At 62.8% G+C, this 23,759-nt stretch overlaps 1 protein-coding gene across 5 annotated transcripts in view; it reads left to right on the top strand.

Annotated features, from left to right (window-relative positions):
• The window catches only part of SLCO3A1 (solute carrier organic anion transporter family member 3A1), a 159,075-nt gene extending 148,364 nt beyond the window's left edge, over positions 1-10,711 (top strand). For 3 of the 5 annotated variants that reach the window (XM_070053478.1, XM_070053474.1, XM_070053477.1), the window contains exon 10: positions 3,157-4,306. In XM_070053478.1, the coding sequence (XP_069909579.1) occupies positions 3,157-3,536 (380 nt within the window). In that variant the 3' untranslated portion in view covers positions 3,537-4,306. Of the gene's footprint in view, positions 1-3,156; positions 4,307-10,194 lie in introns of those variants that run through there. The other 2 variants (XM_070053479.1, XM_070053475.1) reach the window with 1 other exon arrangement.
• Positions 10,712-23,759: the final 13,048 nt, after the last annotated feature.

Here is a 23,759-nt window from a genome sequence, read left to right on the forward strand (position 1 = left end):
GCCCAGTCCAGCGCTGTCGGACGGAGCTCCCCAGGGTGCTCGCCGTGCTCCCCAGCTGCGTCCACGTGGCTCCCAGGCCGGTCTCGTGTACTGGTTTTATGTGGTCAGCGGCCAACAGAGCCCATTGTGAGGGGGCAGCGCACAAGGGGGCAGGCAGGACAGGATGTGTGCACTGAGCGAGCATTTCTTAGGTGCCAGGTGCCCCTGGCTGCACCGTGGGGCGTGCCTGGACCCCAGGCTCTGCCAGAGCCGACTACGAGATTAGTCAAGCTGTAGCGGCTTATCCAAGGGGCTCAGGACTGAAATAAGAGCACGAGGGCTCCGTTGAGCCCCGGGCTTGAGAAAGTGGGGTGTCCTGGAGGGGCTGCCTGCTGCCGTACAGGGAGAGGGTGCGGGGGAGCTCAGGCCTGGCAGGGCAGCGGCGGAGAGCGGCTCCCGAAATGCCAGCGACCGGGATTTCCCGGGGGACGGAGATCCTCCTCGCCAAGGCTTTCAGCTCAGCCAGAGAATCCCGCAGGGGCCCCGCCTCTTCCCCGCACCGGGAACCGCACAGCCAGGGCCCGGGGCCCTGAAGCTTCTCCTCTGTGAACACATCTCGGGAAACGACTTCCTTAAACAGGGCCGCGGCTTTTGCATTGAAATACATGTCGTCTAGCTGCAGCGGGCAGAGCTGGCATGGGGAGTAGGATCGAGTCCTTCGCCTGTGCGTCTGAAATACCAAACCTGAGACAGACAGCCGCTCGGTGCTTCTCATACCTCGAGGTCATCACCCCTCGGGGTCTCTGTTGGCCTCCGAGGAGCCAGCTTCCGGCAGGACCTGCTCAGGCCTGTATTTGGCCGCACTGAGTGACGCGTCATCCGGGAGGGACTTCCTGCTCACCGGATCAGGCCGGCTGAGGCCTGGGTCTGGCCTTCCCCACACACCTGGGGGCTGCAGGGGGAGCTCCTCCTAGGGGAAGAGCCGTCAGTCAATGACGAGGACGAGATGAATTCAGCCTCGAGCCGACCCTAAACTGTCACCCCGGAGCCGCAGTGTGCTAAGAGTAAGGTAACAGAGGCCTGGCCACAGACAAGCAGTGGGCGTTAAGAGACCCAGCGCCTCGCGTGGAGGAGGAGAAACCACGGAGGCACCCACGGAGCAAGGGGCCGGCCGCCCCTGGTGGGAGTCCCTTCATCTCTGCCTCCTGGAATGCGGAGACGGCCTGAGAAGCTGCCACGGGCACGTGGCCTCCTCGTCTGGAACTCGGGAGGTCTCCGGCCCTCCCCCGGGCTCTGCCATCTGGCGCCGAGCTCCGAGAGCAGCAGAGGAAACGGAGCGCACAGCAGATGGCCCTGGAGGCTCAGGGAGTGGCCCGCTGCAGTCACGCCTGGCGTTCTAGGACGCGTGCTCCCGAGTGGGTCCTCGTGCGCCAGCGCCACGCATGCGCCTATCACACAGCCGTCACTGGAGACCACAGAGCGCACGGTGCCCTGGCTGTGGCGCGCGTCCCACCGTGGACGACAGGACAGGCGTGCGAGGAAGATCACAGGGCAAGGGGTGCCCAGGCTGGGCCCACACTCAGGATTTTATGGCAGCCCTCTGAGACCTGTCGCAGGCACCCCCGGGCCTTCCACACAGGAGCCCAGGGCGTCCCCGAGCGTCCCCGGAGCCCAGGGCGTCCCCGAGCGTCCCTGAGCGTCCCCGGAGCCCAGGGCATCCCCGAGCGTCCCAGAGCCCCTGCGATGTGGACCAGCGGGCAGAGCTCCCGCCTGCACTGCCCCCTCTGGCTGCTCCCCAGTGCCTGGTGGTGGACGCTGGGACAAAGTGAGGCGACCGCAGGGTTATTCCGTGGAGCCCACCGTGCCGTGAAGGCCGAGAAAGAGAGGGTGGCAGCCTCGGGGCTGTGCCGCTTAGCCGGGAGCCACAGCTCAGCCACATGCATGTGCAGGACTGGCTGTAGCTGGAATTGGCTCCTGCTCCCCAGTTCTCTGGGGGAGGGGGGCTCTTTTCTGGTATGTGGTTGCCATGGCAGCCCGGGTGGGCCGGGGAGGAGGGGGCAGGCTGTGCGGGACGTGAGCTTGCAGTGTTTTATGAAATCAAGCCGCATTGGCGAGGAGCTTCTTCTCGGGGTGGGGGGAGAGTGCCAGAGCTGGGCAGGGGGCCCCAAGCCGCCCCCCTCATTAGCACTGAGGGTCGTCCCCTGTCCCCTGCAGGCCCAAGGATGCACCACTTCCCCAGAGAGCACCCTGCAGGCGGCCCTCGCTGGCATCCATCAGGTTCAGCGTGCAGGGGCTAGCCCCCGGAACAAGTGTTGCCTTAGGGGGCAGGGGTACCTTCGGGGCCTGGGGGCATGGGGGCCTCCACTCCATCAGAGGAAAGAAGCCCGGACACTGTGGGGCCCTGGGCGCCCGGCTGCCGACAGCGGTGTGCTCAGGCTGCAGGGACACTGCTGTTTCGGGCATGGTGGGGCTGTGCTGCCGACCCATCCATTGCCAGGCGGCAGAACCATGTAGGACCATGATGCTTGTGCAGTGCTGACGGGTGCTCACCTGACCTCCCGGTTGGGAAGGAGTGGCTGGGATTCGTGACTACTGGGCAGGGGCAAGGCAGGCGGGTCGCCTGCTGGGGGGCTGGGGCAGGGAGGTTCCAGGACGTAAGTGAGCGCCTGAGTCCACGCGTGCTGGTGCTGGGTGCGCACCCTCAGCCTCCAGGGGCAGGGGCTGAGTAGGGGGCCTCGCTGCAGTTCCAGGCTGCGCCCCCTTGGCTGCCCAGAGAGTGGTTTCTGCCAGGGCAGTAGCCGTCTCCCTTCTCGGCCAACCGTGACGACAGAACAGCTGCAGTGATGGGTGTAGTCACAGCCGCGGTGGTAGTGATACCAGTAGTAACAGCGGTACACCTGCAGTAACAGCAGCGTGAGAACTGTTCCCTCTTTGCCGTTTTGCACGTCCCACACAGGGCAGCCTCTGGGGGCGCCTCCCCCACGATGGTTTTGTCCACCTTCTCAGCACCCCCGTCGGGCTGTATCTTTATCATCCTCATTTTGCAGATGGCGAGACCAGGGCCCAGGGAGCGTAAATAACCAGCGAGGACCTGTCCACGAGGTCAGGGAGCGTCCTGCTCCCCACGTGCCCCTGAACCCAGCGCTCCCCGCCCCTAACCACTCTCTCCCCCGCCAGGCTTCATCCCCCCGCCGCTCATCTTCGGGGCCGGCATCGACTCCACGTGCCTGCTGTGGACCTCGTTCTGCGGGGAGCAGGGCGCCTGCGCGCTCTACGACAACGTGGTCTACCGCTACCTGTACGTGAGCATCGCCATTGCGCTCAAGGCCTTCGCCTTCGTGCTGTACACCACCACGTGGCAGTGTCTACGCAAGAACTACCAGCGCTACATCAAGAACCACGAGGGCGGGCTGAGCACCAGTGAGTTCTTTGCCTCTACTCTGACCCTAGACCATCTGGGGAGGGACCCCGTGCCCGCCAGCCAGGCACACAGGACCAAGTTTATCTATAACCTGGAAGACCACGAGTGGTGTGAGAACATGGAGTCCGTTTTATAGCGACTGACGGAGGGCTCAGCTCTGTGCTGGAAGCAGAGGATCGTTTCTTAAAAAAGATAAAAGGTTTCAAAAAAAAAAAACCTCCCCGATGCCACCATCCAGCACACCGACACAGGTGCACACACACACAGACACACGCACAGACACACGACCTCGGTCCCTTTCTCAAAACCAGAGCCAGACAGGATTCAAGTGAGGAGCGGACGGGACGGCCCAGCAGGACATGGCCAGGACAGCCGCAAGCCACGGCGCTGCCAGCCCAGGGAGAGGCGGCGTGGCCTGGAAGACGGACGCCCCTGCACACACCACCGGGAGGCAGTCTCCCCACCACACCCGCAGGCGGGGAGGCCGCCCCCTCTTAACTTTGGCAATATGGGTCGCGGTGTCGGCTCTCGGCGGGGCTCCCGGGCGACCCATGCTGGGGTCCGGCGCTGGCACCTCCCCTGCCCCGGGCAGCACTGCCCCCCACCCCGCCCCACAGAGTGACCTCAGGAAGCCGTGGGCCTCGCCAGCTATGACTGACCGGGCTCAGAGCCGGCGAGACCAACACAGTCCAAGTCATTTGCTTACATTTGCCAAACAGTTGCCATTTTTTTTCCAGAAATACGATGCACATGAATTTCCAGCCATTGTAGACGACTCTGATACTATTTTTAACTACGCGTGGTCCCTCTGGGTCCTTAGGCCGGGTTTATTCTGCTGGTTACTTGCACTTCTCTCCTCTCCTCTTTTTTAATGCACCAAAAATACAATGTGATTCGAGGGACGCAGCCCCTCTGTGATCTGTGCCGTTTCGCCCTCACTCGGTGGCCTGCAAACGCAAGAACGCAGTGCGGCTGCCCCCTCGCTCAGTCTCGGAGGAGGCGCTGCAGGGGCGGGTTTGTGTGTGCGGGGCGGAGCCGCGGTTCTGGGGACAGGAAGGAGAGTGCGTGCCGAGCGGCCTGGGACCATGAGCAGAGCCACCCAGGCCAGCACGTGCGATGGGTCCTGCCCACAGAAGTGCCACGATGTTTTCAGGGTGGAAGTTGACCCAGGAGGGCTTTGGGCATGCTTTCAAAGTGGCTGACCCTCAGTGAGAGGTGACCCTGCCACTGTTTGGGTGAGAGTGAGGGATGGAAAACTGTAGACTGCCCCCCGTGGAAGCCTTGCGTGGCCACTCCCATGGGCGGCAGCGCTTAGGCGAGTGTAGGCGCTCACACACAGCGCAGAGTCCACAGCATCAGTGGCCCTTGTCCAGGCCACACAGCTGGCCCTGGAATAGACCCCAAAGGCTAGCAGTTCAGCCCACACGTGGACTTAGCTCATCCACAAGGCGGCGAAAGACAGGGCAGCCAGGGGCTGGGGAGAGGTGCTGGCCGGATCTCCACACACGCACGCCGTGAATGGGTGGTTTGTGACTGCACAGAGCCAGAAAACACCCGACGGCCCCATCTAGCACTTTGGTTCTCTCCTGCAGTAGAGGAGAAGACGGGGCCAGTCTGACTTTCCCTCCTGCACCGTGAGATGCACTGCTCAGCCCTGTGGGGTGTGGTCTGAGTGCAGGGGGCTCCTGAAGACTGCCTTGGGAGCTCAGCACACAGTGTGAGGGGTGGGCAAGGCCAGGGCCCCGCCATGCTGGGCAGACAGGCGCACCCTGCTGCGGCCTGGGGCAGACCACAGGAGGCCAGGGGTGGGGGCTGGGTTCTAGGCTGCTTGAACCCCTCTTCCTCCCCATATGAGGGCAACATGTTTTGAAAAAGTTCTAGGGGAAGACAGGAGGCCTTGCCCCTCCCCCACTGCACCCAGCAGGCCCGGGAGGCCCCAAGGCCCGGGGGTCACCCCCTGCCGAAGGCCACAGCGCTCTGCTTGAAGCCCCGGGCTGGGCGGCAGAGATGAGCCAGCAATACCAAGGGGCCCTCCAGACAGTGCTGGGTCTCGGCAGCAGGGCGGAGGGGCCCATCCCCAACACCTGCTGCCCTGTGCCTCACAGGAGCCGATTTCTCCAGGGCCAGCTGTGAGGTTTGCCATGTGGTGTCTGCGTGTCAGATCCTGACCCCCTTCCCAAGCACAGTAAGGGCCTCACACATGTCAAATCCCTGCTTTCACACGTGAGATCCCACACACTCTCACATGGCCGGATCCCTGCTCTCACATGTAAGATCCCACACACTCATGTGGCCGGATCCCTGCTCTCGTACGTGAGATCCCACACTCACTCTCATGTGGCCGGATCCCTGCTCTCACACATGAGATCCCACACTCACTCTCATGTGGCCGGATCCCTGCTCTCACACGTGAGATCCCACACTCACTCTCACGTGGCCGGATCCCTGCTCTCACACGTGAGATCCCACACTCACTCTCACGTGGCCGGATCCCTGCTCTCACACGTGAGATCCCACACTCACTCTTACGTGGCCGGATCCCTGCTCTCACACGTGAGATCCCACACTCACTCTCACGTGGCCGGATCCCTGCTCTCACACGTGAGATCCCACACACTCTCATGTGGCCAGATCCCTGCTCTCACATATGAGATCCCACACTCACTCTCAACATGGCCAATCCCCGGCCCTTCTACAGCGAAGCCAAGCCTGAGGCTGCTGACAGACACATCTTCCACAAGACACCCATGTGCCTCAGGACAGCCACACAGCTCTGCCACGGCTGCATGGCAACGAATCACCCACACCCTCCTGCCACGGCATGCCCAGGGAGCACAGGGGGAGTGTGCACAGGGCAGGGGAGGTGGCACAGAGATGCCCTAGGGTCCTGGGGGGCTCAGTGCACAGTGGGGCCACGGAGCCACTGCACATGCTCCATCAGTGGGCCATGGGGTGGGTTTGGGTGAGAGGAGAAAAACCCGGTTCTGCCCTCTCCTTACAACAAACCAAGTCCCAGCAGCTGTGAGGGCCTCCCTGGCTCAGAGCAGGTGAGGCTGACTGGCCACCTCTGGACCCCAGCCCCCAGGACAGTATTCTGGCTCCCTATACATCACAGCACAGGCAGCAGCTGCCCAGCCCGGCCCCTCCCCCTTCAGCCCTCCTGGCAGGAAGGACAGGGGTCTGGATTCCCCACACCTCGGGGCTCTGTGTGGCAGCACAGCTGTTCTCTGGGCTGCATGGTTGGAGCTGGGTCCACGCTGAGGGTGCACTAGCTCTTATTGCTCTGCCTAGAACTGGGGTGATGTGCCGGGCCCTGGGCCAGGCATAGCTGAACACAGGGAGGGCAGGACAGTGGTCACGGTCAGTGGAGCCGGCTGGCTGGCTGGAGAGAACCCACTCCCGTGCCGAGTTCTGCCTCACAGTGACAGGAGCCAGCACAGCTCAGAAAGCAGGGTGACCTTGAAACTGAAGACCAGGGCTTGCCTGCCAGGGAGGCCGGGCGAAGGGACAAGTGGGGGCTCTGGAGACGGCCACCAGAGCGAATTCACAGTTTTCACTCAGGCCAGGCAGGAAACACTGGGCATATGGCCCTGCTGCAGGGGCAGGAGTGTGCACGGGTGGGAGCACACAGGGGGAGTGTGCAAGGTTGGTGTGAGCACACAGGGGGAGTGTGCAAGGTGGGTGTGAGCACACAGGGGGAGTGTGCACGGGTGTGAGCACACAGGGGGAGTGTGCACAGGTGTGAGCACACAGGGGGAGTGTGCAAGGCGGGTGTGAGCACACGGGGGAGTGTGCACAGGTGTGAGCTCCACGGGGGAGTGTGCAAGGTGGGTGTGAGCACACGGGGAGTGTGTGAGGTGGGTGTGAGCACACAGGGGGAGTGTGCACAGGTGTGAGCACATGGGAGTGTGCATGGTGGGCATGAGCATCACAGGCAGCAGGAGTGTGCACAGGTGTGAGCTCCAAGGGGGAGTGCACGGGTATGAGCACACAGGGGGAGTGTGCAAGGTGGGTGTGAGCACACAGGGGGAGTGTGCACAGGTGTGAGCACACAGGGGGAGTGTGCACAGGTGTGAGCACACAGGGGGAGTGTGCAAGGTGGGTGTGAGCACACAGGTTGGAGTGTGCACAGGTGTGAGCACACAGGGGAGTGTGCATGGTGGGCGTGAGCATCACAGGCAGCAGGAGTGTGCACAGTGGGCGGCAGGAGTGAGCACACAATGGCCCTGTTGCACCAGAGCCTCACTCGTAAATGCACCCTGGTGGGATGTGGCCACAGAGGCCAGAGTGGGCAGCTGTCCACTCCAGAGCACAGCACAGGCCGAGGCCCGAGGCAGCAGCAGGTGCTGGGAACTGAGCAGGGGGGGGGGGCTGCAGGCCACGCGTCCCAAGGGTCTGTGCCTGTGGTGTGCAGGAGCCCGCGTGTCCCTGGCCACAAGAATCCGTGAGTGTTTCCCCGCTGTTGGAGAGGGAAGCGGGCACCTCTTTGCTGTCAGGGTTTAAGACTGAAGGGGACAGACTACTCCACACAATCCACCCCCGGGGTGCAGCCAGAGCAGTCGCGCCCCCCCCCCCCCCGGAAGATGGCAGTGACTGTGTGAGGGGGAGACAGGCACCGGACACGAGGAATCCAGAGAACGAATCCCGCCCCCAGCACAGACACGCGGGCGGAGTCCTCAGCAGGCGCCAACCACAGCATCAGCCATAGGCCTGCCACAGCCGCCGACGCCCGCCAGGCCCTGCCAGTGCCCAGCCGCCGGCCTGAGCTTGGTACGCGTGTTCACCTGTGTCATCTCAAAGGCAAGCCACCAGGCAGGGGTGGTCGTAGGCTTCCTTGTGGAGAGGAGGAGGACGAGACTCCAGAATTGGCTCAAGGTCACAGCTGGAGCTGAGATTCAGACCCCAAGTCCTTGTCTCCGCCATGGCTCCACGCTCCCTGCTCCCTGCCCTGCGGGGCAGCCTCGCCAGGAAGCTCCCGGCCCAGGTGCACTGCGGGCCCCAGCACCTGCTCCCTGACACAACGCCGGGACCCCAGGGCATCCCTCCTCCCCTAGCCACTCCTGGTCTGACCCGGATCCACTGGGTCAGGGATCCGCTACTCCCACAGCGGTCAGGTAAGCAGCAGCAGATCCCACCTCTAGCGCGTTCTGGAACGTGCTTCCGGGCACAAGGGGCCAGGAGGCCCTCGGTGCCTCGGTGACGCCTGCTGCGCCCAGCACTGCTCAGGAGCCCAGCTCAGCCATGGCCTCGGTCACGAGCGCTGGTCACCGGCCGGGTGTTCCCCTGCTCTCCGACTCCACGCTCTGGGGAGCAGAGCCTGCAGGGGCGTCTACGTCTCCGCTCTCTCCCTCCCGCAGAAGCGACGGTGTCTTTGCTGTGACCGTGGGACAGCGGGGTCCCAGTTCCGCCAGCTGAGACTTGCGCAGAGCCGCGCTGCCGCCCCGGGAATGGGGTCGGGCAGGGTCTCTGGCAGATTTCCCGGAGCTGAGACTCTAAGCGTGCAGGCCAGGGGAGCATTGTGCAGCCTGGGGCCACGTGGCTCCTTACCCATCATCCACATGGATTCACCGATTTTGGAGCCCCGCCCTTGGGTGCCCAGGCGGAGCCAGACCCAGTGATTCCGTGGGCGCACACGGCCGCAGCCTGCAAGCCTCAGGCCACAGGATGGACGATATAAGGAAGGAAGTTGCCTTACAGGAGGAACACGAGGATGTTCACACGGTGCGCAGAGGGAAGGGGGCAGGGGCCCGAGGGAGCTGAGAGCCTGCCAGCCCAGTGCCCAGTGCTGTGAACCACGGTCCCGCCTGCACCCTGCACCCCCCAGCCCTGTGAGGTGACAGCAAGAAACGAAGCCCAGTGAGCCCCAGCTTCCCAGGGTCACACAGTGGGCCGGAGAGCTCCGAGTGGCCCCCAAGCCAGCCGGGTGCAAACAGGGACCCCGCGCCTCGGGGAGCCTCGGCGGAGCCCACGGAGCAAGCGTGTGCCAGAGGGCAGCTCCCACGGGGGCCCCTCACTTCTCAGAGAGGTTCCAGGATCCGCCTGCAGGCGCAGGAGTCCCAAGGGAAAACCACAGGTCACGCCCACGGTTAGACACGGAGGCCGGCACACTGGCTCCGGCACCCCTGCAGCCCAGCATCCTGTGTGAGCCCAGCTCTCGGCCCCCTCCCCCCAGGACTGCCGGGGGAGCGAGCTCCACCTGTCCCTGCACTCAGAGGCCAGGCCCCAGCTCCAGAGTCCCGGGGACAGGAGTGTCACCCTCGGTACCACCAGGTCACCATCGAAGGTGGACAAGTGAGCGAGGACGTGTGCCCCTCCCCTCCCCCACCCTGCCCGTCCTCCATACACCTGCGCAGTGTCCGGTGCCCCCGCAGCGAAGCCACGGTGTCTACTTTGGAAGTGGGGCCCCGGCGGAGGGGAGCCTGTGGCCGAGCGCCCGACGCCGGCTCCCAGTGGTCACAGAGGGACCACGAGCTTGCCAGGCAGGTGGCGTCCTCGCACACAGGCCCCCAGGTCAGAAGTGAGGCTTGGTGGCACGGGGTGTGTGCCCATGACCAACACAGACACGCTTACGCTGATGACGGATACACCTGCTCATCCCCTCCAGAGACCCCCATGAGGGGGTGGGAGGGGCCTTTTAAGAGGGCTCTGGCCCCTGGGGTGATGGGAACCAACACCGGCTCCTTATGGCTGCGGCCTCCGGCCCCGGGGCCTCGCTAGACGGACGCCTCCCCAGGACAGGAAGACCAGGACAGACCAATCTCTTTTTCCTCTTGGCTCCTCCCCCCCCCCCTTAGGCACGGAGTACCAAGACATGGAGACCCAGAAGGCCCACCCCGAGTCCCGGTCGCCCTCCGAAGACTCCTTTGTGCGAAGCTGAAAGCCCTCCTCCTCCTCCTCCGGCAGACAGCAGCGCACCCCAGCCGAGACCTCGCGGGCCTGCCCGAGTGCCCCCCGGCCCGAGCCCCCGAGGGTCCCCGCAGGGGCCGTCCAGCCAGTGTGGTCCTCTGAGGCCAGCACAGGCCTGTGACGAGGACCAAGGAGGGGACGAGGCCAGGCGTCCCTTGGAGCGGGCATAGCGGGGCGCTCATCCCCTCCTGCCACGGGGCCGACACGCTTCAGGAAAGCCCCGTGTGGGACGGCGTCCCTATTCCACCGCCGAGGGGCAGCCCTCCCGCACTGCTCAGAGAGGGCCACGGGCCACGGCGGGCGCTCTGGGCAGCTCGCCTTGTGCAGAGGAGCCGTGTGCGGGCGGGGAAACGAAGGCCAGCTGTACATTTGCAGAGTCGCATTAAAAGCACTATTTTAATCATTCCCTGTCTCAGGCTGCGATCCTGGTGCGACCTCCCTCCCCCACCCCCTCTCTCTGGGGGTTGAGACCCGGGATGGCTGCCCCCCTCTTGCGGGGCTGACTGGCCCCCTTCCAGCCAGGGTCCCGGCCTCTCCAGCCCCCTCGTCCTGTGCGGCTGAGCTCCCCAGGGCTTGTCCACCAGCGTGCCTGGAAGCCCGCACACACCTGGGCCCCGAGCGTCTTTTCAGCCTGGGTTTTGCGCTGTCTGAGGCCTGGGAACCAGGCCATGGGTGCCTTGGTGGCTGTTTGACAGCCTCTCCCCATCATTTATTCATTCATTTGTTGCAAAGCCGCGCGATTTACTCTCTGGGGCATAAAACGCCCCAGGAGATGCGACTTCAGCGTCCTCTGCCCTGCAACTCCGATGGAGACGCGGAGGACGGGGACAGGGACGGGGACAGGGATGGGGACGGGAACAGGGACAGGGACAGGGACAGGGACGCGGTCAGGGCTGCTGCCCAGGCTCCAGGCCTGCAGGTCAGACGTCCAGGCTGCTGCCCCCGGGGCTGTGGCTTTTCCCTCCATTTAACTCCTGCACCTCCCACCCCCTCCATTTAACTCCCACACATCCCCCTGCCCCCCTCTATTTAACCCCTGCACACCCCTCCACGCCCAGGGCAGAGGTCCTGGAGAACCACAGAGCTGTCTGGGATTAGCTCACCAGACTCCACTTCCTACTGTGACTGAACACCCTGCCCGTGACGGTCCCCATGCGGTGCCTTCCCCGTCCTGCTCGTCCCCACAGGGGTCGCATCCTCCAGGCTTCCTCGTGGGGCTCCCCGGGCAGACGCTGGGCTGGGCAGGCCCTGATATGGCCCCACACCCCCTATTCCCTGGACCCCGGCGTGCTCGGCACCGACAGCACTGGTTCTGTGTCAGCCCCATACAGGCTTGGGTGCGGCATTCCCTGTCTTGTGAGAGGCCCTCCCTGCCTGGTAGTTTTGCCTTGTGTCATTTTCACCATGCTTGAGGTAACGCCTTTGACACAGAAGTGTGCTATCTATTTTAGTGGCATTAGTGGATGTCTATGCAGTAGGCTACAAAGGGAGACAGCGTGGCCGGCAGGGGGGCAGACCCCAGAGCCCGCTAACCACGCGGTCTTCCATGACCAAGGGAGGCCAGAACTGAGCATGCGTGCTTGTCCCCACCTCTGGACGAGCCACACTGGCCGACAGCCCTATGGTCTTTCTTGAACCCCCTCCCCAAGAAAACAGAGAAACGACTGGCACTCCAGGGGTTAAGCGGCTTGGGGTCTGGTAGGCGGGGTGAGCCAGTGAAAGCTTGGGGTGCTTCCCTCCACCACACCACTGGTCAGTGCCTCCCCCGAGGCCCAGGTGGGTCTGGATCAGGACCAGACCCCCGTGCCTGCTGGGAGCCACCCAGACTGCACCCTCAGGCAGGCTGGGTTGTGTGGGGCCAGAGGGCCCCTGGGGAGGCAGTGGCTGCCCTGCCACAGCCCCGGAGAGGTGACCTGGGCGTGTCCATCTGACAAGCTAGAGCTCCCTGTGGGGAAGACTGGGGCAGTCAGGGTCCAGCGGCTTGGGGTGAGCGGTCTTGGTGCCCGTGGGAGGGGAGCGCATTCTTCAGCTGTCCAAAGACCAGCACACAGGAAATGAAACCCTCTCCTCCGGCCAGGACCCGAGGCCCTCCTGTGAGTCTCCCCTCCCCGGCTCGGCTTGGGCGGGACCCACAGCTGGCTACGCCGTGCACCCTCCCACCTCCAGGCCCAGTCTCCTCGTTGCCTGCTTCCAAGGCCCGGGTTCTCGGGACCTTGGGAGAAGTTGCCTGAGCAAAGTCTGCAGGAGGCACCGCCCTGATCACAGCCAAGCCCATGGACACCACGTCACACAGGATCAGCGCCTGCCACGGAGACCATGTCACACAGGATCAGTACCTGCCACGGAGACCACGTCACACAGGATCACAGCCGAGCCCACAGAGACCATGTCACACAGGATCAGCACCTGCCATGGAGACCATGTCACAGGATCAGCACCTGCCATGGAGACCACGTCACAGGATCAGAGCCTGCCACAGAGACCACGTCACACGGGATCAGAGCCTGCCTGGAGACCACACCACACAGGATCAGCACCTGCCACGGAGACCACATCACACAGGTTCAGAGCCTGCCATGGAGACCACGTCACACAGGATCAGAGCCTGCCATGGAGACCACGTCACACAGGATCAGCGCCTGCCACAGAGACCACATCACACAGGATCAGCACCTGCCACGGAGACCACGTCACACAGGATCAGCACCTGCCACGGAGACCACATCACACAGGATCAGCACCTGCCACGGAGACCACGTCACACAGGATCAGCACCTGCCACAGAGACCACGTCACTCAGAATCAGAGCCTACCACAGAGAACACGTCACACAGGATCAGCGCCTACCACAGAGACCACGTCACACAGGATCAGCGCCTGCCACGGAGACCACACCACACAGGATCAGCACCTGCCACAGAGACCACGTCACTCAGAATCAGAGCCTACCACAGAGAACATGTCACACAGGATCAGCGCCTACCACAGAGACCACGTCACACAGGATCAGCACCTGCCACGGAGACCACGTCACACTTACCAACAAAGGGTTAATATCTACACCGTATCAGGATCTCAAAAACCTCGACACAGACACAACTCATGGAGTTCAGAAATGGGCAGAGGACCTGAAGGGATCTCTCTGGGTAGAAGAAGCAGAAACGGCCAATGAAGACACGAAGAGGCGAGCCCGTGCCACTGGCCAGCAGGGAAATGCAAGTCAGAACTCCAGGTCACAACAGTGATGACCAAATCGACAGTGGCAAACGCTGGTGAGGACGTGGAGGAGAGGGGGCCTATCCTCGCGGGCGTGTGTGGAGGATGTGCGAGTCCTCCAAAAGCTGGAAGCAGGCGTCCCACGCCGGCCAGCAACACCACTCCTGGGACACGGCCGAGGGCTAGGAGCCCAGTGTACGAGCAGCGCCTGCCCCACCGTTCACACAGCCACAACCTGGAGTCAGCCATGACCTGGAGTCAGCCATGATCTGGAGTCAGCCACGACCTGGAGTCAGCCACGACCCCGAGTCAGCCACAACCTGGAGTCAGCCACAACCTGGAGTCAGCCACGACCCCGAGTCAGCCACAACCTGGAGTCAGCCACAACCTGGAGTCAGCCACGACCTGGAGTCAGCCACAACCTGGAGTCAGCCATGACCCGGAGTCAGCCAAGGCGTCCAGCGCCAGAGGAACAGATACGGAAATTGAGGGGTGCAGACCCCACGCCTGGTACAGGGAATCCCGTATTCGGTAGTGGGTGGCAGAACGGACGGAACTGCAGGGCGTCTGTTGCGTGAAATGAGACAGACACAGAAAGATGGCCCCTGCTCGCTCCCTTCACGTGAGGGATCTGAGCACAGAACGGGGCCCCTGGAGGCTGGAGGGCTGGGGAGAGGGGCTGCGCGATGGGCACCAGCTCAGCGGAGCGCGACGCCTGCGTCACAGGCGGAGTGGGCGGCTGCAGCGCACAGCCTCCTGTGTTTCAGGCTGGAGCCTCCAATCACGAAGCGACGTCCAGCAGAGGAACCGCTGAGAGCCCGACTGGATCAGCGCCCACTGTACACGCACACTGCAGAGTACGCGGTAGCCGTGAATGCTAACCGTTATTGTTAATAAATAATGACAAACAACGAGAGGAGTTAGGGACCGGCACTGTGGCACAGTGGGTAAGGCCACCACCTGCAGTGCCAGCATCCCATGTGGGCACTGGTTCGAGTCCTGGCTGCTCCACTTCTGACCCAGCTCCCGGCCAGTGGCCTGGGAAAGCAGCAGCAGATGGCCCAGGTGCTTGGACCCCTGCACCCACATGGGAGACCCGGATGGAGCTCGTGGCCCTTGTGGCCATCTTGGGATTGAACCAGTGGATGGAAGACCTCTTTCTCTCTCTCCCCTTCTCTCTGTGACTCTTTCAAAATAAACAAATCCTTTTAAAAAAAACTTTAAAAATCATAATAAATAAATAAATAAAAGGAATTAGATGCTCAAAGTCCTTCACAGGAACAGGCAGTGCCCTAAACTGCCATGACCGCCGGCGCCCCAACCAGGACTAGAACCTGGGGTGCCAGCGCCGCAGGCGGAGGATTAGCCTAGTGAGCCGCGGCGCCGGCCCAGAAACCTTCTGTTGCAAATCAGCGAGACAACCAGCCACTGGGAGGCCCACCCGGTTGTCCACACACTCAGATGTCACGTGGCTCACCTGCGGGCTCTGCTGGACACTGGATGCCCACATCATGGGGCGATTCCAGCCTCACGGAGACATGAGGTGGAGGCAGCTTCGTGCCCCTGGCCCATGTCCTCCCACACAGTACTGAAGAGGCAGAAGCAGTGAAGGTGACAGAGCAGTATGGAGGGCAGAAGTACCCAGCGTGGCCACGTCCAGAGAAAGGCCACCTTAGGACTCCACGTGCTCGGGCGGGGGCAGGGTGGGGTGGGCAGAGGTCATTGTCTCAGCAGCAGGAGCAGCAGGAAAGGCCCCGGTGCTGGTCCACAGAGCTGCCAGTGGCGGTGCAGTGGCCCACGTGTCTCTGGTTAGTGTGGCAGCCACAAGCCACACGTGGCTTCTGATGGCTGCCTCCAGGGCTCCTGTGGCTGGGACTGGAGTTTTAATTAAACTGGACTGCGGTTCACTTCTGCTCAAATTGCCTTTGTGTCCAGTGGCTCTCAAGGGGACCATGCAGGTGAGAACAGGACAGCAGACCCCGCTGGAGGATGAAGAGACGGGCGCATGGCTCCTCACGCGGGGTCCCCACCAGAGGGCAGGAAAGGGTCCCTGGGCAAGTCTGACCTGGCTGCCCCGGAAACAGCCGCCACCACTGCTTTTTCTCTTTATGCTGTGAGATCTAGAGACAGGAGCGAGGTCCCCAGTGCAGCCCGTGCCCCCTCACTCCGCTCTTGGAGCTGGTTCCACCCCTAGCACCCCCGCCACCCCCACGCTCTCTTCTGTGGCTGGGGGCTGTCGGAGCTGGCTGCTGTGGCTGGGGACTGTAGGAAGGCAGGAGGTGGTGTCAGGATATTTCTGCCCCCAACATGCCAAGCAGGCATTTCTATCCCATGCCTCCCACGCCAGGTGGGCTCTGCAGAGCTCCCCAGCCAGGCAGACAGACACGGGTGACTGCGGCCCTCCGGTTATCCTCTCCCCGGCCCGGGGGCCCCACGGCAGGGGCTTCATCCAGTGGTGGCTGGGGAGGGAGGACGGTGGAGCCAGCATCCACCCCACTACCACCCTCCGCAGCCCAGAAGCGCCCGGCTTCTACCCCTCGTTTCCTGGGCCAGCTGACACTTCGCAGGAGAGGAAGGGGAACACAGCGGTCACCGCTGGTGGGCATTCCAGCCACCACGGTCATGGACACAGGCCCTTGCGGCTCAGAGGGAGGGAACAGGTGGTGGCTTTGAGGGTCCCCTCCCACTCCAGCCTTCGGCATCACTCAGCTAGAATCGCCGTCATGCTCTGGTCCCAAGAGGAACAGGTGAGCTTGGAGCGCCCCCTTCCTGCTCCCACATGAGTCAGCCCCACGTGCGATGGAGTTTGTGGGCTGCAGCTCGGCCACGTCCTTTTCCTCAAGAGCCCACCCAGAGGTCACTGCCAGCCAGTGACCTCCAGTTCCTAGGGCCCAGTTCTCTTCCCCAAGTTCAAAGCTGTACAGAGCATGGGCTTTGGGGGAGGGGGTCCCCCACACACACGGGAGAAATGAGCCCCACTCTCGGTTCCTAAGGGTGGTCACATCCCACAGACCCCGGGAGGCACCACCAGGCTGAGGACGCTGAGTGGAGCCAAGAGAAGTCCCACCCCTCCCAGCAAGGACAGGAGCGTCCCCGCACCAGGAGCGATGAGAGGCCTGCGGACAGGGAGCCGGGACAGGCACAGGGCGGGGCCCAGGGAATCTCCCATCCCTCTCTCTCTGAGAAAAGACCACCGTGACCCAGGAAGTCAAGGACATCATCCAGCAGTCGCTTTACAACCACCACCGGGGTTCCGTCCTCGGACGTGCACTCACGGGGCTGCTGGGGTGAGGCAGGTGCCGGGGACACAGAGCCTCACTGTGCATGCCCCTGGGGATGGGCGGGCAGGACAGCACCGCCACCCTCGCCCCGAGGAGTCCCCACAGCTGAACAAGGTGTCAAGCGTCGGGAACACGCCCGGTCCCTTCAGGGCTCTGCCGTTTACCGGAGACTCGCTGTGCACGGCCCGCAGGTGGGTGCGGCGTCCACGTCTGTGCGCCTCACGCAGGTGTAGGGAGCGTCCCTTCTGCTCCCGGAAGGGGTCATGTTCTTATTGTCGGGCGGGAGGAGCCAGAACCCAGTGGATATTGCTGCTGGCCTCTCAGGTGGGGAAAAGGGAAGATGAGCCACTTGGCCATGCTCTGTGTGCAGCCCCTCCCGTTCCTCCCGCCAGCCCGGGACCCATCACTGTATCAGAGCGAGAGAAGGGTGCTTTGGGAACGTCATCAGTCAGGGCCTGTGTTCTGGCTTAAACCGCCACCTACGATGCTGGCATCCCGTGTGGGCGCCAGTTCAAGTCCCGGCTGCTCCACTTCTTACCCAGCTCCCTGCTGGTGCACCTGGGAAGGCAACGGAAGATGCCCAAGTACTGCAGCCCCTCAAGGGAAGCAGACGAAGCTGCTGGTCCCCGGCTTTGGTCTGGTCCAGCCCTGGCCACTGTGGCCATTTAGGGGGTGAACCAGAGGACGGAAGATCTCTCTCTCTCTCCCCCTCACTGCCTCTCTCTCTGTAACACTGCCATTCAAATAAATAAATATTTTTTTAAAAGTTATAAAAGGAAATATACATCTGTTTCTCTCAGTGTTCGCCTTGCCCCCACCAGAGAGGCCACTGGTGCTGGTGGCTCTGGGGAGGGGGCGACAGGAGAGGTCAAAGAGCCATGGGGAAAGCGAAGGCCCCCGGGCACAGCGGCCATGCAAGAGTCACAGCTGGATGGGGTCAGGGAGCTCATCGGCTCCCGCTGAAGCACAGCCACCAATGAGAACAGGCTCCCCAGGCTGGGAGGACAGCACAGCCCCGGGCGTGGGACCCTACAGAGCTAGGCCAGGCCCTGTGCCCCGGGCACCTGGGGACAAGCGAGCAGGACGGCCCTGCTGGACAGAGTGGCGGGAGGCAGCGCATCTCCAGGGACCAGGCGGCTGATGTCACCTGGCAAATTCTAGAGCTCTGTGAGCCGACCTCAGGTCATCAGGAGCTTGAAATCAGCCGTGGCAGGAGCAGTTACACCCTGGAAACAGGCAGGGCTGCCCCTGCTGGCAGCACCCACACATGCCACAGACGGGACCTGGGGAACCGGCACAGAGGGGACCCACTCCACACCCCAGCCCCAGGCGCCTCGCGCCCGGCCCGGTTCTCCTGCGCCCACCTCTGCCTGCATCTTGTGGATGCCAGGGTAACCCCAACAGGGCCAGGGGCTGTGTTCTGAGCCACGGTGTGCAGCTCGCTGTTCTGGGCACTTCCTGCCTGAGCCGGTCCCTCCGCTGCCCCGGCCGCCTCTTGCCCTCACTCCAGGGGCTTCTGGTGGCTTGCTCGCCACCTGTCACCAGCTGGATCTGAAAACCCCCCAGGGCCGAGTCTGTCCTCACCACTCCCGATGACCCTTCCCTGAGTGGCCACCTGCTGCTCCCCTGAGTTCTTAGAGACCGTCACTCAGAAAGCCACTTCCGGGGAGGAGGCGCTCGCAGAGAAGTGCACCTGCCGAAGGGAATTTTCCCAGACGGACACGCCCATGAGATCCGCACCTGGACGCTCTGAACTTGACCTTGGATGCCCTGAACTTGACCTTGGACGTGTTGCTTTTCCATCGCCACGTGACTCTCCCCCTTTTCTCTTCTTCTAGGTCAAGGCGCTCTGGCTCACACAGCCAGTGCCCCCCAAGTGCACGCATGCTTTGACCCTGACAAACGGCCCCACATTCAGCAAATGACGTCAAGGCCCTCACCACCACCACCACCGCCACGCTCACAGCCTCAGCGCTAGGACACAGGGTGGGCACCGCAGAGTGGCCGCCCGGTGCAGGGTTGGTTTGTGGGCTGCCCACACTTGTGGGGCCCATGGTGGTGATGGCACTGAGCCACACAGCAGGGATGCTGTCCTGCTTTTCAGTTCCGATTGGTGCACCTGCTGAGGGTGAAGACAAAGCCGGGGCCGGCACGGCCCTCCCACTTCCCAACGCTTGCTCACCTCGCGCTCACACCCAGGAGCCGCCCTGGGTCAGGGCCTCTGCAGGCAGCAGTGCCCGGACGGATTTAACAAAGATTCTTCACTGCATCTGGTTTTATGGCAACTTGATGTTTCTGGTAAGACAGGCAAATCCCTATTTCTAAAGGTGACGGGTTTCAATTACAAACCAGCCTATGCAAAGTAAGAATTCATTTACGTGGAAACAGACAGGAACACCCCAGCGGGTGTGCCGATGTTGCAAAGCAGGTTGGGCAGGCGCTGAGTGCCAGAGCCTTGATCATGGACGAACAGGGCGAGCTGGTTCAGAGACCCCGTCACCCAGGCAGCCCCAGACGCACTCCTGGCCCACGAGGTCGGCTATGGTTTGAATGTTTGTCCCCCAGAACTCAGGAGTTTGGTCCCAACGTCTGTATCGATGGCACCAGGAGCAAGCAGACGCGGCGAGATTCTGGGAGACGTCAGACTAGAGTACGCTGTTGGGTGGGGCCTGTGATCAGACCCCCCGGGCTTTATAAGGACAACGCCAGGGAGGGGCGGGCGTTCCTGGCTGTGTCTCCACTGAGCCACCCCGAGGCCAAGCCAGCCTGGGCCTGGAACCTCCAGAACCATGAGCCAAAGGAGTTTCCCCGTGATCACAAAGCCAGCTAACGCACAGACCCTGTGGGCAGCGGGCTCGTCCCCAGGAGCAGGGGCGGGGTGGTGCCTCCGCCAACCCCTGGACTTCCGTCCCATGCCCTCTTGGTCAGAGAGCATGGAGCCGGTAGGCTCAGGTCTCACCAGAGATTGACTCTGGCTGAGAGTGGGCTGGTGTCACCCAGGAAGGGCTTCGTGCCGACACTTCTCTCTCCAAGGAACGCAAACTCTCCACTCTGGTTGCTCGTGGCTGCCGCCCTACAGCCCTGCACGAAGGAGTCGTAGGGTGCGGAGAGGACGGCCGCTGGCAGAGCCATCGCCACCGCAGGCCTGGGTCCTAGCCCAGCCCTCGCTTCTGGTTACCGGGGAGACACCTGTCCTTAATGGCTCACCCGGCTGGAGCTGGGGTTTTCCGCCGCCACGATGGTCTGAATGCTTGTGTCCCCCAAATCCACAAGCTGAAACCCGTCTCCGAGGTGACACGGGGAGGCAGCCGGGTCACCAGGGCAGAGCGCGTGAATGGGACCGAGTGTCCTCAGGGAGAAGCCCCGACGCAGCGAGAAGCCGGCCCCTGTGAACCAGACTCTGCCGGCAGCTTCGTCCTGAACTGCCCAGCCCCGCGGCCAGAGGAAAAGGAACGCTGCCGTCTCCAGCCTCCCAGCATGCGGTGAGCCGACCGACACGTCACAGCCCCGAGCCCCTCCCGACCCTGAGCTCCGGAGAGTCCCGGAGGAGCCGACCCTGTGCCGGCGCCGCCAGCTGGAGACCCAGAGTGGGAGGACGGAGTGGCCGCTCCACGCCCCCGGCCCCTGGGCTCTCGGCTTCCTTGGTCCCATTCGGCGGCACTGCCTGCTGCTTGATTCCCAGTCCCTGGCTCCTCAGGACAACCATGCGTTCAAAGAACCCAAGGGGTTGCGCCCAGCCGCCTGGGAGGACGGCGCTGCTCCCCGCGCGGTCCTGTGCGCTGCCTGCCCCCCTGAGCCTCTTCCCTGTGTGCACCCACATGTGACATCCGTCACCCCCCATCTCCACTTCAGACCAAAGCCGGAATTCCCACCGCTCTCCTGAGAACGCTTGCTCCGTTTTTAACCCCTGGCTGGGCCCAGCCAGACTCTCCAGGCTCCAGATCCCTGTGGTTAAAACGCCAGCCACCACACCACTGAAACGCAGCCAGCGGGCCCTGCACGGGAGACCCGGTCTGCGAGGGGATGTGGACGCCGGGTGGGTGGCTGGCTGCCGTGGCTGACGGGACAGAGCCAGCTGTGCTTCTCCTGCCGTCAGGAACCTGTGCCCTGTCCTCAGCCCCTCCGCTGGCACTACTGAGGGTGACCTGAGCCAGTGACCTCCCTGATGGACAGGCCCGAGACTGAAGCAGGAACCCAGCCCACGGACACGGGCCCGGGCAGGGAAGAGGGTGGGTTTCATTCGAACGTCTTCCTTCCTGTCTGCCAGGGTCGCGCAGATGGGCTGCTCCACCCGACTGCAGCCAGGTCCACTCCTGCTTCTCCGGGGAAGGGGCCGTGGGCCTGCTCCGTGGGCTAGGCTTCCACCTGCTGTGGGTCCAGGACAAAACAGGCTTCCAGGCCAGGCCTCTCCCGGCTGCAGGAGCAGGTGCCGGCATGGGAAACAGGGAGCGTGGCTTTGGGCTGGCAGCCGGGCCTGCTTGCCGAGACCAAGGTCCACGTGTGTCTGGAGAAACCCACCAGGGCCTGCTGTGCGCCCAGCTCCTGGTGCCCCCACGGATCTGCGGATGTGCCTCGGTGGCCACGCACACACAGGCGGCTGCTTTCTGACAGCCGCCAGGCAGCTCTGCTCGGGCCCCAGCAAACAAAGGATGAACCTGGGCGGAGGGTGGGGCTTCCGGAGCCCAAGGCCAGGGCCTGCGCTGACCGTCAGCATCTGGCTGCAGCGGGCGACTGAGACGCATGGTACCCTGGATGTGACGTCACGGGGCTTACAGGTCTACAGCCAAGCTTAGGGCTGCCACACGGGAGGAATGGCGGACGGACAGGCAAACTGCTGGGTGGGATCGACGTGGAGCCTCGCTCCACCATGGGAAGGAGTGAGGCACCGGATAGGGCTCGGCAGGGGTGCACCTGGCGAACACCGTGGCAGTCAGCAGGGCCACACCGCTGACCGCGTTCGTACGGGGGATCCAGAACGGGGACGGGAGTGGGGTCAGGGGCTCGGGCCCAGGGCTTGGGGGCAGCGAGAGAGCTAAGGTGCTTAGGATTTCTTTCCGGAACATGAAAACATTCCACGCTGGATTTGGGGGGATGGCATCTTGATTTGCTCTTCACAGCTGTGAACAGACTAGGAGTGAGTGAGCCGTGCACCTTGGACAGGAGAATTGTATATGACATGAATTAAAGATCTTTTAAAACTTATAGGCAGGGCTGGCACTGTGGCATAGAGGGTGAAGCTGCCACCTGCAGTGCCGGTATCCCCTATGGGCGCCGGTTCTAGCCCCGGCTGCTCCACCTCCGATCCAGCTCTCTGCCATGGCCTGGGAAAGCAGTGGAAGATGGCCCGAGTCCTTGGGTCCCTGAACCCGCGTGGGAGACCCGAAAGAAGCTCCTGGCTTCAGATTGGCACAGCTCCAGCCATTGCTGCCACCTCGGAAGTGAACCAGTGTATGGAAGACCTCCCTCTCTCTCTGCCTCTGCCTCTCTGTAACTCTGCTTTTAAAATAAATAAATATTAAAAAAAAAAAACTTACAGCTCTAGGGGCCAGTGTTTTGACATAGCAAGTAAAGCTGCCACCTGTGACGCCAGCATCCCAAATGGGCACCGGTTCAAGTCCCAGCTGCTCCACTTCCGATCCACTTCTCTGCTACTGCATCTGGGAAAAGCACAGATTATGGCCCAAGCGCTTGGGCTCCTGCACCCATGCGGGGGACTCCGCTGAAGCTCTTGGCTGAACCTGGTTCAACCCTGGCTGTTGTAGCCATTTGGGGGGAGGTGGTAAACCAAGGAATAGATCCCTGTCTCTCCCTCTCTCTAACTCCACCTTTCAAATAAAGAAACAAATCTTAAGAAATGCCAGGTTAGAGGAGTGTTTACAAAGCTGAAGGCTACACGTGCACAGACACAGGAACCAGACCTCCCGAGGGCAAGAGGGAAACAGAAGTTTGCCCATTCTCTGTCTGCGGCCCTGGGCGTTGCTTCGGGAGACCCTGCTCTGGACAGGTGCAGACCTCCTGCCCACTGAGCCCTCCCTCTCACCAGCCCCGCAGGCAGATTCCAGGCCTCTCCAAGGTGCAGGGAGACCAGGGAATGCCCTGTTGTTTCGATGGAAAAACAAAGAAACGTACAAACAGGCTTAAGGTATCAGAAATATTGTAGCTGTTTGTGTTTTACAAATTAAGGCCCTTGACACAAAAAACCAGAATGCACCATAATCGTGCTGTTCCTGAGCTAATTAGGGCTTTCCTAGTAAAAAATGAGCTCAACAGCACATGGTGGTAACAGCAGAGCCAGAGCTGATGTGGGGCGGGAAGCGGGCCGTGGGTTAGGACTTCCTTCCCTCCAGGCAGCCCCCAGCCCTGCTGGAGCAGGGGTAGGGAGAGGCCCACAGACTTAGCACGCAGCAGCCCGCCGAGCCCCCACTGAGCCCTTCCAGGGCGGGGGAGGCTGTGGAGACCATCCCGCCTCAGCTCGTTAACGCACAGCTGGCGGGATGACTCCTGCCCAAGGTTGACATGAAAACTCTGCAAAGAACAGAACAGAGAGCCACCCAGGAGCCCCTCGGGTCGGCCCCGCCCCCAGCATCTGCAAGGCCCCGCCCCCAGCATCCGCCAAGTCGGAGTGCTGCAGGGAGAGGCAGGCTCCAAGCCTCCCTCAGGTCCCAGTCCTGCGAGATCCAGTCGCTAGGTCCCTTGCAGCCGCCCTCCGGTTGCCACGGCAACACATCTGCCACCCAGCTCTGCAGCAGCTTTGCGTGGTCCAGAGCCGCGGTTCTGCCTGCCGGGATGCACCAGGCTTTCCCTGCAGAGGAACGCTCCCTTCAGAAGGCAGGAGCGCGGGCACCTGCACCAGCCGCGTCGCCGTGGCCCTGAGCGCTGCCCATCTGTGGGCGAATGCTGTCCACATGTTGCTCTCGAACCCTACGCCAACCATCCCCCTAGACTGATGGAGAAAC

Source organism: Oryctolagus cuniculus, chromosome 12, assembly GCF_964237555.1.
Source record: "Oryctolagus cuniculus chromosome 12, mOryCun1.1, whole genome shotgun sequence".
Lineage (NCBI taxonomy): Eukaryota > Metazoa > Chordata > Mammalia > Lagomorpha > Leporidae > Oryctolagus > Oryctolagus cuniculus.